At 43.4% G+C, this 19,061-nt stretch overlaps 1 protein-coding gene across 2 annotated transcripts in view; it reads left to right on the forward strand.

Annotated features, from left to right (window-relative positions):
* Positions 1 to 19,061, forward strand: part of LOC109881014 (rho GTPase-activating protein 10-like) — a 71,006-nt gene that overhangs the window by 20,372 nt on the left and 31,573 nt on the right. For both annotated transcript variants that reach the window (XM_020473192.2, XM_020473193.2), the window contains exons 2-9: positions 4,204 to 4,299; positions 4,797 to 4,858; positions 11,159 to 11,230; positions 11,660 to 11,761; positions 13,186 to 13,296; positions 14,175 to 14,279; positions 18,690 to 18,819; positions 18,909 to 19,015. In XM_020473192.2, the coding sequence (XP_020328781.1) occupies positions 4,204 to 4,299; positions 4,797 to 4,858; positions 11,159 to 11,230; positions 11,660 to 11,761; positions 13,186 to 13,296; positions 14,175 to 14,279; positions 18,690 to 18,819; positions 18,909 to 19,015 (785 nt within the window). The remainder of the gene's footprint in view (positions 1 to 4,203; positions 4,300 to 4,796; positions 4,859 to 11,158; positions 11,231 to 11,659; positions 11,762 to 13,185; positions 13,297 to 14,174; positions 14,280 to 18,689; positions 18,820 to 18,908; positions 19,016 to 19,061) is intronic.

Raw genomic sequence — 19,061 nt, forward strand, 5'->3', positions numbered from 1 at the left:
ATAGGGCAGCGCACAATTGGCCCAGCGTCGTTAGGGTTTGGCCGGGGTAGGCTGTCATTGTTAAGTATTTTTTTTAACTGACTTACCTAGTTAAAGGCATCAGACTAATTCCGTGCTCCAGTTGTACTTTCCACTCAGAATGTCCATTTGTGAATTCTTATCTATCAGCAGATGGCGCTCTGACTGTGTAGCTACTTTTCTCCTGTACTTTTCTCGATGTAGCCAGCCTACTTTTCTCTGGTAAAATGAAAGAACTTTAAGCAAAACATCAGGAAAGGTAGCTAGCTACATTCTTTCTATGATAAACAGAATATATGGCCATGCATAGTTTAACCCTTCTGGCGCAGGCCTTCCGCTAGCGACCCACCTCAACAACATCCGGTTAAATTGTCTGAGGACAGCGCCCCGCATACAAATGCATGAAAAACATTTTCAACCAGGCAGGTGCGCCACGAAAGTCAGAAATAGTGATAAAATAAATGCCTTTTGAAGATCTTCTGTTGGCACTCCAAAAGGTCCCAGCTACATCACAAATGGTCCTTTTTGTTCGATAATGTCCTTTATATCCCCAAAAACTGTTTAGCTGGCGCGCTTCATTCAATAATCCACTGGTTTCCCTCCTTCAAAATGCATACAAAATTAATCCCAAACGTTACCAATAAACCTCTCCAAACAAGTCAAACAACATTTATAATCAAACCTCAGGTACCCTAATATGTAAATAAACGATAAAATTTAAGACAGAATTGTTATTGTCTTTACCGGAGATAAACAACAACGCGCTCTCATCTTCGTGCATGAAAACACTATAGCCAAAATGGGATCCACCTAGAAAAACTACAAATTCTAGCAATTTTTTCCAAAAACGAGCCTGAAACTTTTTCTAAAGATTTGACATCTAGTGGAAGCCCTATGAACTGCAATCTGGGAGGTTTTTGCCTCATAATTAACATCACAGCCATTGAAAACAGTGGTAGGCTGAATTTCCTTTATTTGTCAAAATAAAATAAAAAAATGGTTTGTTCTCTGTGTTTTGCCTGCCATATCAGTTCTGTTAGACATTATTTTAACAGTTTTAGAAACTTGAGTTTTCTATACAAATCTACCAATTATATGCATATCCTGGCTTCTGGACCTGAGTAACAGACAGTTTACTTTGTGCACGCTTTTCATCCGGACGTCAAAATACGGCCCCCTAGCCCAAAGAGGTTTAACTAAAAAATAACCTTTTCATTATAAGCTCATTTACTTGTGGCTACCAGCCAAATAGCTTTGCACATCTCTCATCTGATGAAAATGAAGCTATTTTCTGTGACGGAAAACTATATTTGCGCGTATTCAACCGGGGGTACTGCAGGGGGTCTGTTAATTAATATAAGTGTTATTTTTTTATTTCAAAATCTTTATGAATATAGCTTGCAACAACATGTATTTTATTATATACCTGTGGTACAAAAGGGGAGTATCATTCTAATGTCAACTTTATTTCTCAACTCCTAATATTGAGAAAATTACACTCTTTGGAGCCAATTACACTTGCTGGATTATGACATAGGCTTTGAATAAGCACCCGCAAATAGGCTACCAGTGTGGCAAGTGCCACTGGCTGCTGGTAAGCTTTCTTAAATTGGACATTTTTGCCAACACATGGCTCTTAGCGAAAATGTGTTTGGTGTTACCCTTCTAGCTATTAGGCTGTTAGTTTACTCTTCTAGTTGTAATGGAGGCATGTCAAAATAATGAAACTATCTACTAAATCTATTCACTTTATGTTGATTACTTCTCCATGCCATGATCATTCACCTGATGATATTGATAAGACGACGTGATTTAAATGGGGGTCGCTGGTTTGCTCGGAGGGGGTCCGTGGGCAAGAATGTTGAAGACCCCTGGCCTATTGCTAATCTGTCATGGTTTGATAGCAGCTGAGTGCATTGGCTTGTACTTTACTTTCTGCATATCTTAATGGGCCGTCATCACTGCTGAACTTTTCTAAGAACGACCATTACATTACAAAAAATATATATTTACAAAAAGGAAAAGCTAGCTTCCTGCAGGTGCTATATAAAGCAGGCCTAACTCAGAGCAAGCACTTGTAAACAATGCTGCTGTAGAGCAGAATGCAACAGTGTTTCCTGTAGTAACTTGATGACAAATGTACCAAGGTCTTAGTACTACGTAAAAATGGTTTCCAAATGTGTGTGAATGTATTTAAAAATTACGAGTGAACTGAGAAGGTGGGGGTTCAGAATGTGGCTGTGTTCAAGAGTATCAAATCCATGATGCATTGTGGGTAAATTGACTGCCTGACTGATCTACATATGTGTATGCAAGATTTGTAGGTCAGTCAGCAGTTTTAATGTTGAACAAGCCCAATCATAGTGGGTTAGCCAGCCTACATCGATTTCCTTTTGTCTAAGGTCCACACAGCTCAGATCAATTTGGGGAATTGATTGAAACATTGAAAGAAATACAGGCTTGGGATCAGTCAGGCAGATGTTAGGGGTAGGCACTTTATACCAGTCATTGTGCAGAAGTCACGTGATTAAGCTTTGGGTCTCGTCGTTATAATCCGCATGCACTGAGTGACAAAGTTAATATTTTGGGGGGGGCAGTGATAGTTGTGGGTGTTAGCAAGCCGCTTAATTGGCAGGGTTATTGCTGTAGAGGAATTGGTTGACATGGCCCACGTGATGAGGTTGATAGACTGCGACTTGTTTAATGTGGCAATTCTCTCAACATCAGTTTAAAGCTTGACTTACAATCATTTGTAGATGTTAACCTAATCAATAGGCCCCAGTATTGCGTGAATTCTTTTGTCACACACATTTTAGATGTTGTGCGTAAGATACTGCAGACTATGACTCATGGCAATATGCAGGTTTATTGTCAAGAGTCTTGTCCTGGAGGCAGGACTGAGCCATTTCCACTTATGCCAGCTGCAAAGTCACATTTTTACAATGGCAAATTTTATGTAAAAGGCCTTCCCGAGTGGCGCAGCAGTCGAAGGTACTGAATCGCTGTCCTGAGGCGCCACTACAGCCTTGGATTCGCTCTAGCGACTCCTTGTAGCCAACCGGGCGCTTGCAAGCTGACTTCGGTCGTCAGTTGTGGCTGGCTTCCGGGTCATGACAAAAAATGCTAACCTGCTGGTAATAATAACTGTTAAAATAAAAACAGGCTTCCTACCTCCATTGTCAACAAGCCCAGGCTATCAGATCTCACTGTATTCAAAACTCCCAGCTGATCCTCCCCATAGAGCCCCAGCCAGCTGCCAAAGCTAATGATACTGCTCCTCTGGATACCAGTCATAGCTCCAGTCTTTAAAAATACCCTGCTACATTCTCCCATGCTGTCCTTATGGGACTGTCATCAGTCTGAGATCCACACCGCTGTGAATACCTGTCTGTTTAGAAAACAGAGCGGGCTCAACATGCCTGGAAAACAAACGCTCCGAAGTTCACTATGGTGCAGCGTGTGGGTTCCAGGCTAGGCTACATCCGAATGTGGTTGTTGTTTAGCCCCTCTTCTCCTCCTCACAACATGGTAAGGCTAGCGCATAGCCTAAACGATGATCCTAAAAATAAATGTTATTAATACGGTTTTCTTACACAACAAGCAGGTCAACATCAAAGGTTAGCCTATGTAGGCTAATATGTATGTTTGTAAATCAGTTGGCTCATTATTAACCCTTGAGCCATTACCCACCACACCCCATAGATAAACCAGGCCTATAAGGCTAATTTCCATAGGGTCATAGGTTTAATGTATTGCTCAAATGTAAGTGCCTGTCACCATCAATGGACCAGTAGGCATTGTCTCTTCATAACCTATACAGGGACAGGGTGCTACAGTCTGACAGCAGAGGCAACAGGATGTATGCAGAGTGGGTTAACCACTGGGTTACAGTAGGCGCCTTACTGCCTGCATGTCAGCCAGGCCTTGAATAAATTACTTCTGTTTTTTTTTTTCTCCCACTGTTCAGTATTTATGCTTTGGGCCAACTCAAATGTGATTTAATATCTATCAAGCTAGTATATCCACTAATTAAATTTAAAAAACACATTGATACGAGCCTGTAAATAGGAAGCACGTGTGACCGCAGTGCATTTGATGTCAAAATATGGCCATGGGGAAAGTCTCATCCGAAATCACATCAATCCCATAGGGTTATTTTTGAAATTATTTTTGTTTTGTTTTCAGAGCTTGCGTTGGCCCAGCGCAAGTTTGCCCAGTCCCTGGGAGAATTCCAGTTTGAGTACATCGGCGACGCGAAGACCGACGATGAGAGGTGTATTGGTGAGTGTGGTGCTGTTACGACCTACAGCTGGGTGGTTCTGCCAGCGTAACCACAGACTGAGAACCTTTGTTTTTGGTTCTGTCTACCACCAAATGAAGTGCTTGCATGTGTAATTTCCCAAACCCTTGGCTTCTTTAGAGATGGAAACACCAGTACTTAAGTCCCTCTCTTTTTCTCTGTGTGGTCTTATGTTGGTGTGTGTCCTGTCTCGCCTCCTGTTTAAGGGGAGTGGGGGGCTGTGTGTGATACTACACACACATATTTAGCAGATGTTATGTCAGGTGTAGCGAAATGCTTGTGTTCCTAGCTCCAACAGTGCAGTAGTATCTAAAAACAATACACTCATCTAAAATAATGTAATTAAGAAATGTATAAACATTAGGACGAGCAATGTCAGTGGCATTGACTAAAATACAATAGAATAGAATACAGTATATACATGAGATGAGTGAAGCTGTATGTAAACATTATTAAAGTGTGTTTCTCTGTCTTGCAGATGAATCCTTGCAGGAGTTCTCCAACTTCCTTAAGAACCTGGAAGACCAAAGAGAGCTGATGGTAAGCAGTAACTAGTTGAGACCTGCTTTAAAAGCCAGGGGAAATACCGCTCTCTGTTTGTCTAACTAAAGTCTGCTCTGTGTGTGAGTAAATTACAGTTCCTCGGTGGGTGCAGGGTTGAGCGACGCCTCTGTTGTAACACCATGTTCATTAGCGCACACTGTAGCAAAACTTATTGGAATAGAAAACAATTTGTTTCTTATTAGACAAGTCTGGGTAGTCCCTGCTGTCTGTTTTCATATGATTGGTGTCTAATGAACATGAGTCAGAGCCACCTTCACTGCACCTGTCTAAGGGTCACTGTGTGCTATCCCCACCTCTCCCCTGGAGGCGGTGGGACAGAACCATTAAACACAACCTCAGAAGACATGACATACCAGAGTCAATGGAGTCATTCAACACTCACTGATGTGTAGTGCTATACTATTACACTACAGTGACACATGTTAAAGTTCAGTTACATCTGCTATAATTTATAGAGGAAGTTACAGCTGAAATTAATGTTGTAAATGTAGCCTGTTACTGTTTTCTACCCATGCAGAAAAGACTGGGTCTGTTTCCTAAATGGCACCCTATTCCTTCTCTGGTCAACAGTAGTGCACCACATAGGGAATAGAGTGCCATTTGGGATGCAACCTAGGGTAACCCTGGAGTTTGCAACCAACCCAGCCTCTCTCGTTGAGTCACGGTGTTCGTGTGTCAACAGATGGGCGTCTCCGTTTCACAGAATAATATCCCTCAAGGCTCCTGGCTCTATTGTCCCTATTCCTCCATACCTCTATTTACTGTAGGTTTTGCTGACTCAACGTTTTAATCAAGGGCTAGGCTATATCTTGTGGGCTCTTGGTGACTCATGCAACATAGATAATGTAGTGTTATTTATATTCTCCTACAATGCAGCCTATGGCTTGTTCTAAGAGCTCGTACACGCCAATAGTGTTTGCCTGCCGTGAGCACTTGCGGACCTAGTGCAAACCGATTTTACTTGTAGAGTCGCGCAACAGCACACTGAACAATCGGTAGACGAATGGGAGATTCAGCTTCGATGCAATGTGTGCGACCCTTAAAATATGGTAGCTAGATACAGTATGGCATTTTGAAAAACCATTCAATACTATTGTTTTACTTCCCTGACCCCTTGCAATCAGAATAGGTTATGTTTACAATGCATGTTATGTACTGTATTTGCGCTGTAGATAGGGTCTCGTTGCCATGTAACCATCTCTACCAGGGCCTGGTTCAGCCCCAGCATCGCATAGCAGTATGGGATGACATCGCAGCCCACAGCAGAGGACTGGGGTGGGCAGGCAGGATCAGACATGTTCTGGATTTTTTTTTTTTTAAATACATTTATTTCAGCTTTTATTTTATTATTTATTGTATTACCTTTTTATTAGTTGAGAACAAGTTCTCATTTACAACTGCGACCTGGCCAAGATGAAGCAAAGCAGTTCGACAGATACACATGGAGTAAACAAACAGTCAATAATACAGTAGAAAAATAAGTGTGTATATACAATGTAAACAAATGAAGTGAGATAAGGGATGTAGGGCAATAAATAGGCCATGGTGGCAAAGTAAATACAATATAGCAATTAAAACACTGGAATGGTATATTTGCAGTAGATGAATGTGCAAAGTAGAAATACTAGGGTGCAAAGGAGCAAGATAAATACAGTAGGGGATGAGGTAGTTGTTTGGGCTATGTTTCATTTTGGATCGGAGATGCTCAATGTGAGTCTGGAAGGAGAGTTTACAGTCTAACCAGACACCTAGAATATGAGGACAACTACAAATACCTAAGTCAGAAACGTCCAGAGTAGTGATGCTGGACGGGCGGGCAGGTGCAGGCAGCGATTGATTGAAGAGCATGCATTTAGTTTTACTTGTATTTAAGAGCAGTTGGGGGCCACGGAAGGAGAGTTGTATGGCATTGAAGCTCGTCTGGAGGGTAGTTAACACAATGTCCAAAGAAGGGCCAGAAGAATACAGAATGGTGTCTGTGTAGAGGTGAATCAGAGACTCACCAGCAGCAAGAGCAACATCATTGATGTATACAGAGAAGAGAGTCGGCCCAAGAATTGAACCCTGTGGCACCCCCGTAGACTGCCAGAGGCCCAGACAACAGGCCCTCCGATTTGACACACTGAACTCTATCGGAGAAGTAGTTGGTGAACCAGGCGATCATTTGAGAAACCAATGGTGTCGAGTCTGCTGATAAGGATGTGGTGATTGATAGTCGAAAGCCTTGGCCAGGTCAATGAATACAGCTGCACAGTATTGTTTCTTATCGATGGTGGTTAAGATATCGTTTAGGACCTTGAGCATGGCTGAGGTGCACCCATGACCAGCTCTGAAACCAGATTGCATAGCGGAGAAGGTACGCTGGGATTCGAAATGGTCTGTAATCTGTTTAACTTGGCTTTCGAAGACCTTTAGAAAGGCAGGGTAGGATAGATATAGGTCTGTAGCGGTGTGTGTGTGTGTGGGTCCCCCCCCCCCCCATTTGAAGAGGGGATGACCGCGGCTGCTTTCCAATCTTTGGGAATCTCAGACGACACGAAAGACGTTGAACAGGCTAGTAATAGGTGTTGCAGTAATTTCGGCAGATAATTTTAGAAAGAAAGGGTCTAGATTGTCTAGCCTGGTTGATTTGTAGGGGTCCAGATTTTGCAGTTCTTTCAGAACAACATTTTGTAGAAATGGGGAAGGCTTGGTCGAGTTGCTGTGGGGAGGTGCAGTGCTGTTGACCGGGGTAGGGGTAGCCAGTTGGAAAGCATGGCCAGCCGTAGAAAAATAATTATTGAAGTACTCAATTATAGTGGATTCATCAGTGGTGACTGTTTCCTATCCTCAGTGCAGTGGGCAGCTGGGAGGAGGTGCTCTTATTCTCCATGGACTTTACTGTGTCCCAGAACCTTTTTGAGTTTGTTGCAGGAAGCAAATTTCAGCTTGAAAAAGCTAGCCTTGGCTTTTCTAACTGCCTGTGTATATCGTTCCTAACTTCCCTGAAAAGTTTCATATCACGGGGGCTGTTCGACGCTAATGCAGTACGCCACAGGATGTTTTTTGTGCTGGTCAAGGGCAGTCTGGTCTGGAGAGAACCAAGGGCTATATCTGTTCCTGGTTCTAAATTTCTTGAATGGGGCATGCTTATTTAAGATGGTGAGGATGGCATTTTTGAAGAATAACCAGGCATCCTCTACTGACGGGATGAGGTCAATATCCTTCCAGGATACCTGGGCCAGGTCGATTTAGAAATGCCTGCTCGTTGAAGTGTTTCAGGGAGTGTTTGACATTGATGAGTGGAGGTCGTTTGACCGCTGACCCATTTACGGATGCAGGCAATGAGTCAGTGATCACTGTGATATTGGTTGAAAACAGCAGAGGTGTATTTAGAGGGCGAGTTGGTTAGGATGATATCTGTGAGGGTACTCGTGTTTACGACTTTGGGGTTGTACCTGGTAGGTTCATTGATCATTTCTGTGAGATTGAGGGCATCAAGTTTAGATTGTAGGATGGCTGGGGTGTTAAGAATGTCGCAGTTTAGGTCACCTAGCAGCATGAGCTCTGAAAATAGATGGGGGGGCAAGCAGTTCACATACGGTGTCCAGAGCACAGCTGGGGGAAGAGGGTGGTCTATAGCAAACGGCAACGGTGAGAGGCGTATTTTTAAAAGTAGACCTTCAAATTGTTTGGGTACAGACCTGGATAGTAGCCTGCAGAGTAGTAGCCTTCCTATCAACCCAGGGCAATTCAACGGTAACGGACTTGAGCCGAGACTCCGATTTTTCCCTTAAAATGTATGCCAAACTTGATTTCAAAGTTTAAAAAACCATAACTCTATTCACAATAACTACTTTTAACAATATACACAACATTTTACAAAAACACATTTACTGGAAAAACTGCAGATGCAAAGTTTGGGTCCACGGTTTCCCAAAACTCTTAAATAGCTGCTCCGAATTAAGATTAAATGATGTTTGCAAAAATAGTGTCAGCTCTTTTTTTTCTTTTTTTCTTTTGGTTACACAGTAAGTGGAATTGCGGGAACTGAATTTTGTCATGGGTCCCTGATCTGTACTACCCAGAAATGAACAACTATGGATATGAATGTTATTCTCTTCATGGTGATGTATCCTAACTAGATACAGAAATGTATAAATATGCAATATCCTATTCTACACGCTGGCTATTATTTTAATGAGCTCTGCCCCCAAACAAGACCAAATCTGAACTGATCTTAGATGTCAATTCTGACATTTTCTTCACTAATTGGTCTTTTGACCATTCAGGTCAGCTCTGATGCAAAAACATCTGTGATTGGTCAAAATATCAATTAGTGTAGAGGTTGACCGATTAATCTGAATGGCCGATTTTAATAGGGCCGATTTCAAGTTTCCGTAACAATCGGAAATCTGTATTTTTGGGCCCCGATTTGCCTTATTTTATTTGTATACCTTTTTAACTAGGCAAGTCAGTTAAGAACATTTTGCTAGCAGCTCTTCGTTGTGCGTCAAGCATTGTGCTGTTTATGACTTCAAGCATATCAACTCCCGAGATGAGGCTGGTGTAACCGAAGTGAAAAGGCTAGCTAGTTAGCACGAGCTAATAGCGTTTCAAACGTCACTCGCTCTGAGCCTTTTTGTAGTTGTTCCCCTTGCTCTGCATGGGTAACGCTGCTTCAATGATGGCTGTTGTCGTTGTGTTGATGATTCGAGCCCAGCGAGGAGCAAGGAGAGGGACGGAAGCTATACTGTTACACTGGCAATATTAAAGTGCCTATAAGAACATCCAATCTGTCGACCTCTAGTGTAGATAAAGTGGAGGAGATGGATTAAAGAGACAACTTGAGAGATGGATTGTGTGTGTGCCATTGAGGGTGAATGGGCAAGACACAATATTTAAGTGCCTTTGAACGAGAAATGGCAGTAGGTGACAGGCGCACCAGTTTGTCAAGAACAGCAGCGCTGCTGTTTTTAAAATTTTTATAACGCTCAACAGTTTCCCGTGTGTATCAAGAATGGTCCACCACCCAAAGGACATCCAGCCAACTTGAGACAACTGCAAGAAGCATTGTTGTCAACATGGGCCAGCATCCCTGTGGAACGCTTTGGACACCTTGTAGAGTCCATGCCCCAATGAATTGAGGCTGTTCTGAGTGAAAAAAGGTGCATCAATATTAGGAACGTGTTCCTAATGTGTTTACCCTCCATAGAGTTCAGTGAGTAGTGTACATTAGTGTGTTCAACTCTTGTTCTCTGTGTACTCTACTGTGCTGTCCACACTTCTGAACCCAACTCTGATTAGTGACTACTATGATTTTCCATTTGTGCCAATTCAATTGTAGATACTCTGTTACCGATTTTATAACGGAATTTCAAGTTATTGCTCATATTTCATAAACAATTGATAGGTCTACCTTATGACTTCTGAACCTTCATTATCCTCCCTCATGAGGGAGAGAAATTTGAAAGATATGCGAGGCAAAGTTTCTTAAACTTACAGAAGGCAGAGTTCTTTCTCCAAAATATGTGTTGATATTAGATGGCAGGGGTCTTTACTTTAATTCAACATTTTACTGTTTTGAGATTTCTAATACCTTAAGAAAACCAGAAATCAAAACCTTTGCTTAATCAACATTTTTTGGGATGGGAAAATGGTTGACTAAAGTATATATGCCTTGATTTCAACAACAAAAAAATATAGAACTCTAGCTTTGATTTGACACCAAATTTGACATGCTCCTTTGAGCTTCACATGTTGGTGCTCATATGGGTCCTTTTACATGCACATGACCCCCAGCAACAGGACCTTTTAGCAGAGGGAGGTAGGTATGATTCAGAGAGGGGGAGATATGGCAGGGCGAGTGATCAATAGGACAGCGCTGTTGATTTCCAGCTGTCATGTGACTGGAACTAGATATACAACAACAGGCAACTTTCACTGACTTTATGCTGTTATTAACCCTCTGCAAGTATTGTGACCTTTGGCTTTCCATTGGAATGTTATGTCAAATCGGACGGTGCTTATTTGTCATTTTTCACTAACTGCTAGGCTACCTGCCGCCTCTTAGGCTGGGTTTACACTCAAACGGTCCTCTTGGCAATACGTCACTGATTCTTCCGTAAAGATAGATATTCTGGCATGCACTGAAATCTCCATGATGAGCTTGTGGAGCATCTACAGAGAATGCCTAGTAGAGTATAAGTCCAGCGTAACACTGTACCTGTGAATAAATGAAACACTTTTGTGGAATGTCCTAATATGGTCATGTCTTATCATCTCTTGCTCTCTCAGATGAGGAATATTACAGAAACGCTAATGAAACCGCTGGAGAAGTTCAGAAAAGAGCAACTGGGCTCAGCCAAGGTACTCTTATCATATGCCACTGCTTAATTCAGTCTACTTGTTAATGAGCTCATACAAGCACAATCCTGTGTGCTATAAAGTAATACCCTTTTCACAACACTGAGCCAAACCAAGCTGTACTGCCCTGGCCTGGTTGTGCATCCACCATAGTTGCAGAAACCATGCTGGAAAGAGGAATGTGAAATGAAAATATCAGAGCCAGATAAGTACATTTTGGGTCGGCACGATAATGTGAAAAGGGTATTAGACAGTATCTTTTATCAAAATCCCCTTTTAATTGTAATGTGTACCTCTTGATATCATGTTCTGAACATTCCTTTGGTCAGTGAAACTAATGCAATATTAAGATGACGTTTGTCCTGCTCACTTCTCTCATCTCTCTTACCATGCTCTTTCTCAATCTGTTCCTCTATGCTATGCCCTTTTAAGGCGGAAAGGAAGAAGTATGAGAAGGAAACTGAGAAGTACTACAGCTCCTTGGAAAAGCTTTTGAACATGTCAGCAAAGAAGAAGGAACCGCAGCTACAGGAGGTACTTTGTTTAATACTTTTACCCTCGCTCTCGTGCGTATATTTACGGAAAATGGAAAACCGGCCAAATAGACGGGCCCCAACATCTTCCCATCCCCAAAATGTCTGGAAAGAATATTTGCTTAGGGAGAAGTTCCTGAATCCTGACCCATAGGATGCCTCTCAAATAGCACCCTATTCCCTGTATAACGCACTACTTTTGACCAGAGACTTATACACGGTAGGGGATAGGGTGACATCTTGGCTCATCTCTGTAGCGCTGAAGTGTGTGGAGCGGTGTGAGTGTCCACAGGCCTAGGGTTAGAGTACGGAGTGAGTTTCTCTTTCCTGCTCTGAAAGGGAAGTCATGTTCAGTGTTTCTGTACCAGCCACCAAGGTCGTACCTCTGAGGCAGTAGCTTTTGGAGCGCCTCAAGACATCCTGAGATTGCAGATACAGTATCAAGCTTTACAGACTTAGTGTGGATTATATTGGGGTTGGTAATGGAAAAACAAACCTTTCTGGTTATCATTGTAGTTTATATGCATTTCACTGTGAAGGCTTGTGGAGCTATCCTTTGTGTAAGGATATACTAAACTTACCATATAGTACCTTACACAATCTAGTACCAGACTGCATGTCTATGTAATATAACCTAAACTCCCCTTCACAAATTATTTTGTATCCTATAGATTGCCCTTGTGGGAACTGTTCTGTTCCCTCACTGACTTTTGTGGTGTATTCAATGAGATTAAAATTTCTGAACATTTCAGGTAGAAATGTGAAGAGAGCTGACACAATTCCAAATTATACCTGAGAGCCAATCTGTTATATGCATTACATTTCTGTGTTGTGTTACCCTCCTGAACAGACCCCAGGGTTCTGTGTTTGGAACAGAGATTGTAATCAGGACACAGTAGAATATAAATATATATGAGTGTCCATAGCCGCGAGGCACCGTCTAAACTCAACTAATCTGATGTCATACTGTACACTCGTCATGTGACAGGCCCGAAAGCACAGGCCCGACCTATGGCACTCAGGGGAAAAACTACCAGCCGCTAATGGAAACTGATGCACTGGATTGAATACAATAACATATTGAACATCCTACAGTAAAGGGGTAAATAACATTGAATACTGGGATGTTGTGAAGATCCAGTCAACAAACCATATAAGCCTAATCAATTAGCTTATTAGTCGACCAAACGATACTCGCCAGTTGATTGGTCACTTTTTTGGGGGGGCTGTCATACACCATGTCATCAGTGTCTTAGCCCTTCGGACTTTCTCATAGCTCATACTTTCTCGGTCTGTCTGGGACTCTGTCTGAATCCAGTACAGCTGAAGCTAGGCTGTGTTCTCCATCTCTCTGTGTACACCTGACTGTACTGTATAATAACGCTGACATTTTCTCGCTTTCTCTCTCTGTCCTCTGTTGTGCAGGCGGACAGCCAGGTGGAGACCATTAGACAGCACTTCCAGGAGGAGTCTCTGGACTACGTGTGCAAACTGCAGGAGATCCAGGAGAGGAAGAAGTTTGACTGTGTGGAGCCAGTGAGTGTTAGAAAATACATAATCACACACTCTACACCAGGTGGACAAAACATTAACTCCTTCCTAATATTGTTTGCACAGCCCATAGTTGTCAAGTTGGCTGGATGTCCTTTGGGTGGTGGACCATTGTTGATACACACAGGAAACTGTTGAGCGTGTGAAATGCGCTAGCATTGTAGTTCGACACAAACTACAGCCATACCCCATTCAAAGGCACTTCAGTCTTTTCTCTTGCCCATTCACCCTCTGAATTACACACACACACACAATCCATGTCTCGAGCCTTTAATCGGTCCCCAGATCTTCATCTGCACTGATTTTAAAGTGGATCTAACATGTGACCTCCATAAGGGATCAAAGGTTCACCTGGTCAGTCTGTCATGTTCATGTTTTGTACACTCTGTCTATGTTGTCTATGTTGTACTCCCAATGTGCCTTAAAGGAAATATTCACCCATTTTAATTGTTACATTGTATTTGTACATCTGAGTGATTTTTTTAAAAAGCTGTTCAAGCAGGCAGAAACACAGCCAGTATGACGAGTTTTGCATCATGACATTTGGAGCCAATGAGTGAACGAACTGCTGGCGAATGCACCTTTAGTACTTGTCTAGCCTGGTCAGCAGGTCTCTTTTACAGTGCTCATTAACTTAGTGCTCATAAAGTAGTGTACACTACAGTTAGTGTTTTATATAGGTTCCCGAGCAGTCAAATGAAGTGTGTTTATAAACCAGCCCTGAAAGTGAGTGTAAAAAATCAGAAGTCTTCATTCCCTGTAAACCTGAGAAACAATGTGAAAAGTGTTGACGACCCCAGGTTATAATGCATTAAAATAAATGTCATTTATACACTCGTGTCCCATGTTGTTTCTCTCCCCAGATGCTGGCGTTCTTTCAGACAGTGTTCACCTTCTACCACCAGGGATTTGAGCTGGCCAATGACTTTAACCACTACAAGAAAGCCTTACAGATCAATATACAAAATGTGAGATCTTATTCATCATCCAGGTCTTATTAGATTTCTATTTAAAGATGGAATCCCCCATAAGGGGAAACAGTGCCACTGTCTGCCCCCAGCACCTTTGTTTTATTTTTTTATTTTTTCACCTTTATTTAACCAGGTAGGCTAGTTGAGAACAAGTTCTCATTTGCAACTGCGACCTGGCCAAGATAAAGCATAGCAGTGTGAGCAGACAACAAAGAGTTACACATGGAGTAAACAATTAACAAGTCAATAACACAGTAGAAACCAAAGGGGGAGTCTATATACAATGTGTGCAAAAGGCATGAGGAGGTAGGCAAATAATTACAATTTTGCAGATTAACACTGGAGTGATAAATGATCAGATGGTCATGTACAGGTAGAAATATTGGTGTGCAAAAGAGCAGAAAAGTAAATAAATAAAAACAGTATGGGGATGAGGTAGGTGAGAAAGGGTGGGCTATTTACCAATGGACTCTGTACAGCTGCAGCGATCGGTTAGCCGCTCAGATAGCTGATGTTTGAAGTTGGTGAGGGAGATAAGTCTCCAACTTCAGCGATTTTTGCAATTCGTTCCAGTCACAGGCAGCAGAGTACTGGAACGAAAGGCGGCCAAATGAGGTGTTGGCTTTAGGGATGATCAGTGAGATACACCTGCTGGAGCGCGTGCTACGGATGGGTGTTGCCATTGTGACCACTGACCTGAGATAAGGCGGAGCTTTACCTAGCATGGACTTGTAGATGACCTGGAGCCAGTGGGTCTGGCGACGAATATGTAGCGAGGGCCAGCCGACTAGATCATACAAGTCGCAGTGGTGGGTGGTATAAGGTGCTTTAGTGATGAAACGGATGGCACTGTGATAGACTGCATCCAGTTTGCTGAGTAGAGTGTTGGAAGCCATTTTGTAGATGACATCGCCGAAGTCGAGGATCGGTAGGATAGTCAGTTTTACTAGGGTAAGCTTGGCGGCGTGAGTGAAGCCACCGTGCTTCTACACCTGCATTGCTTGCTGTTTGGGGTTTTAGGCTGGGTTTCTGTACAGCACTTTGAGATATCAGCTGATGTACGAAGGGCTATATAAATACATTTGATTTGATTTGATTTGGAGGCTTTGTTGCGGAATAGAAAGCCGACTCTTGATTTGATTTTCGATTGGAGATGTTTGATATGAGTCTGGAAGGAGCGTTTGCAGTCTAGCCAGACACCTAGGTACTTATAGACGTCCACATATTCTAGGTCGGAACCATCCAGGGTGGTGATGCTAGTCGGGCATGCGGGTGCAGGCAGCGACCGGTTGAAAAGCATGCATTTGGTTTTACTAGCGTTTAAGAGCAGTTGGAGGCCACGGAAGGAGTGTTGTATGGCATTGAAGCTTGTTTGGAGGTTAGATAGCACCGTGTCCAAAGACGGGCCGAAGGTATATAGAATGGTGTCGTCTGCGTAGAGGTGGATCAGGGAATCGCCCGCAGCAAGAGCAACATCATTGATATACACACAGAAAAGAGTCGGCCCGAGAATTGAACCCTGTGGCATCCCCATAGAGACTGCCAGAGGACCAGACAGCATGCCATCCGATTTGACGCACTGAACTCTGTCTGCAAAGTAATTGGAGAACTAGGCAAGGCAGTCATCCGAAAAACCGAGGTTCCGGAGTCTGCCGGTAAGAATATGGTGATTGACAGAGTCGAAAGCCTTGGCAAGGTCGATGAAGACTGCTGCACAGTACTGTCTTTTATCGATGGCGGTTATGATATCGTTGAGTACCTTGAGTGGGGCTGAGGTGCACCCGTGACCGGCTCGGAAACCAGATTGCACAGCGGAGAAGGTGCGGTGGGATTCGAGATGGTCAGTGACCTGTTTGTTGACTTGGCTTTCGAAGACCTTAGATAGGATATAGGATATAGGTCTGTAACAGTTTGGGTCCAGGGTGTCTCCCCCTTTGAAGAGGGGGATGACTGCGGCAGCTTTCCAATCCTTGGGATCTCAGACGATATGAGAGGTTGAACAGGCTGGTAATAGGGGTTGCGACAATGGTGGCAGATAGTTTCAGAAATAGAGGGTCCAGATTGTCAAGCCCAGCTGATTTGTACGGGTCCAGGTTTTGCAGCTCTTTCAGAACATCTGCTATCTGGATTTGGTTAAAGGAGAACCTGGAGAGGCTTGGGCGAGGAGCTGCGGGGGGGGCGGAGCTGTTGGCCGAGGTTGAAGTAGCCAGGCGGAAGGCATGGCCAGCCGTTGAGAAATGCTTATTGAAGTTTTCGATAATCATGGATTTATCAGTGGTGACCGTGTTACCTAGCCTCAGTGCAGTGGGCAGCTGGGAGGAGGTGCTCTTGTTCTCCATGGACTTCACGGTGTCCCAGAACTTTTTGGAGTTGGAGCTACAGGATGCAAACTTCTGCCTGAAGAAGCTGGCCTTAGCTTTCATGACTGACTGCGTGTATTGGTTCCGGACTTCCCTGAACAGTTGCATATCACGGGGACTATTCGCTGCTATTGCAGTCCGCCACAGGATGTTTTTGTGCTGGTCGAGGGCAGTCAGGTCTGGGGTGAACCAAGGGCTGTATCTGTTCTTAGTTCTGCATTTTTTGAACGGAGCATGCTTATCTAAAATGGTGAGGAAGTTACTTTTAAAGAATGACCAGGCATCCTCAACTGACGGGTTGAGGTCGATGTCCTTCCAGGATACCCGGGCCAGGTCGATTAGAAAGGCCTGCTCACAGAAGTGTTTTAGGGAGCGTTTGACAGTGATGAGGGGTGGTCGTTTGACTGCGGCTCCGTAGCGGATACAGGCAATGAGGCAGTGATCGCTGAGATCCTGGTTGAAGACGGCGGAGGTGTATTTGGAGGGCCAGTTGGTCAGGATGACGTCTATGAGGGTGCCCTTGTTTACAGAGTTAGGGTTGTACCTGGTGGGTTCCTTGATGATTTGTGTGAGATTGAGGGCATCTAGCTTAGATTGTAGGACTGGCGAGGTGTTAAGCATATCCCAGTTTAGGTCACCTAACAGAACAAACTCTGAAGCTAGATGGGGGGCGATCAATTCACAAATGGTGTCCAGGGCACAGCTGGGAGCTGAGGGGGGTCGGTAGCAGGCGGCAACCGTGAGAGACTTATTTCTGGAGAGAGTAATTTTCAAAATTAGTAGTTCGAACTGTTTGGGTATGGACCTGGAAAGTATGACATTACTTTGCAGGCTATCTCTGCAGTAAACTGCAACTCCGCCCCCTTTGGCAGTTCTATCTTGACGGAAGATGTTATAGTTGGGTATGGAAATCTCTGAATTGTTGGTGTCCTTCCTGAGCCAGGATTCAGACACAGCAAGGACATCAGGGTTAGCAGAGTGTGCTAAAGCAGTGAGTAAAACAAACTTAGGGAGGAGGCTTCTGATGTTGACATGCATGAAACCAAGGCTTTTTTGATCACAGAAGTCAACAAATGAGGGTGCCTGGGGACATGCAGGGCCTGGGTTTACCTCCACATCACCCGCGGAACAGAGAAGGAGTAGTATGAGGGTGCGGCTAAAGGCTATCAAAACTGAATCTGCTGTGCAGATTCGGCTATTCTATCGAGCATGCAATGATGTCCGGTGGGAGGGGTGTTTTACAGTAACTTTTGTTGTAATAGCCCAGTCTGACGTTTTTTTTTCTTACCATTAAGGATTACATTTTCAACCACATAGTACAAGGATGTCGATATACTGTATGAGTCAAAGTGGTGTAAATATAGGTAGGTATGTGGCATGTGTCTGTGAGCAAGGCACGTCACCTTAATTGTTCCTGTAAATCGCTCTGGATAAAAGTGTCTGCTAAATGACAAACATAAATGAGGTGATCATTTCCATCAATTTTAGAATTATAATGTTTTTGTCCTAGAGGGACATGTCTTGTACACAGAGTATTGCTCTAAATACTATAGATTACACACATCACAAACTGTACATACACCTCATGTTATACATATCCTACATTTGAATGTTGGCTCATATATCTATAAAGTTGATCTGCTTCTAGTGGGACTTTCCCGAGGTGCTTTTTGACTCACTTACACTTGTTAATGGTGTTTGGGTTAGTCTTAGTGTTTTGATTATGTTCTTTGACCCCAAGCTTTCACTTTCACTCACACTCCAAAGGGAGCTCTGCAGAATTTCATTTCCAGTGGCTTTGCATTGTGATTGCATGACCATTTTAGCTAGAGTCACAAGGGGTGTCTTCCTTCCTTGGGTGTCTCCCTGTAGTCAATGTCCTACATTGTGAAACTTGACAAAAAACAAAACAATTAACCTTCATTTAAGGTTAGGGGTTAAGTATAGGATTAGGGGAGTAGACAAGGTTGGGGTTCATTTTCATATCAGTTTGGAGAGAAGTTGCTTTGCCGCTTGACCCAATAGTAACAAGACCCCCCCAATATAGACACGGAGTCGGTTTGAGGGCACGCGGGTGGAGGTGTTTGAGCTGATGAAGAGGATAAGGGAGGTTCCCCAGGAGTACAGACAGACCAGCCCCATCAGCAGCGAAGGGTACCTCTACGTCCAGGAGAAACGTAAGGATAGAGGAACGACGCGTGTGTCCAAGAGGGGAGGGCAGTTTAAACTGGTTGTGTTCCAATTAAATGTGTGTTCTCGTCCCCAGGGCCCCCTCCTTTTGGTTCCAGTTGGGTGAAGCGTTACTGCACGTTTGTGAAGGAACAGAAAATCCTACACATGGTCACCTTTGACCACAGGTCAGGAGGAAAGATGGTGAGTCGTGACCCATACAATCAAAGACAGGTTTTGGAAGCTATAC

The sequence above is a fragment of the Oncorhynchus kisutch genome, linkage group LG7, assembly GCF_002021735.2.
Source record: "Oncorhynchus kisutch isolate 150728-3 linkage group LG7, Okis_V2, whole genome shotgun sequence".
NCBI lineage: Eukaryota > Metazoa > Chordata > Actinopteri > Salmoniformes > Salmonidae > Oncorhynchus > Oncorhynchus kisutch.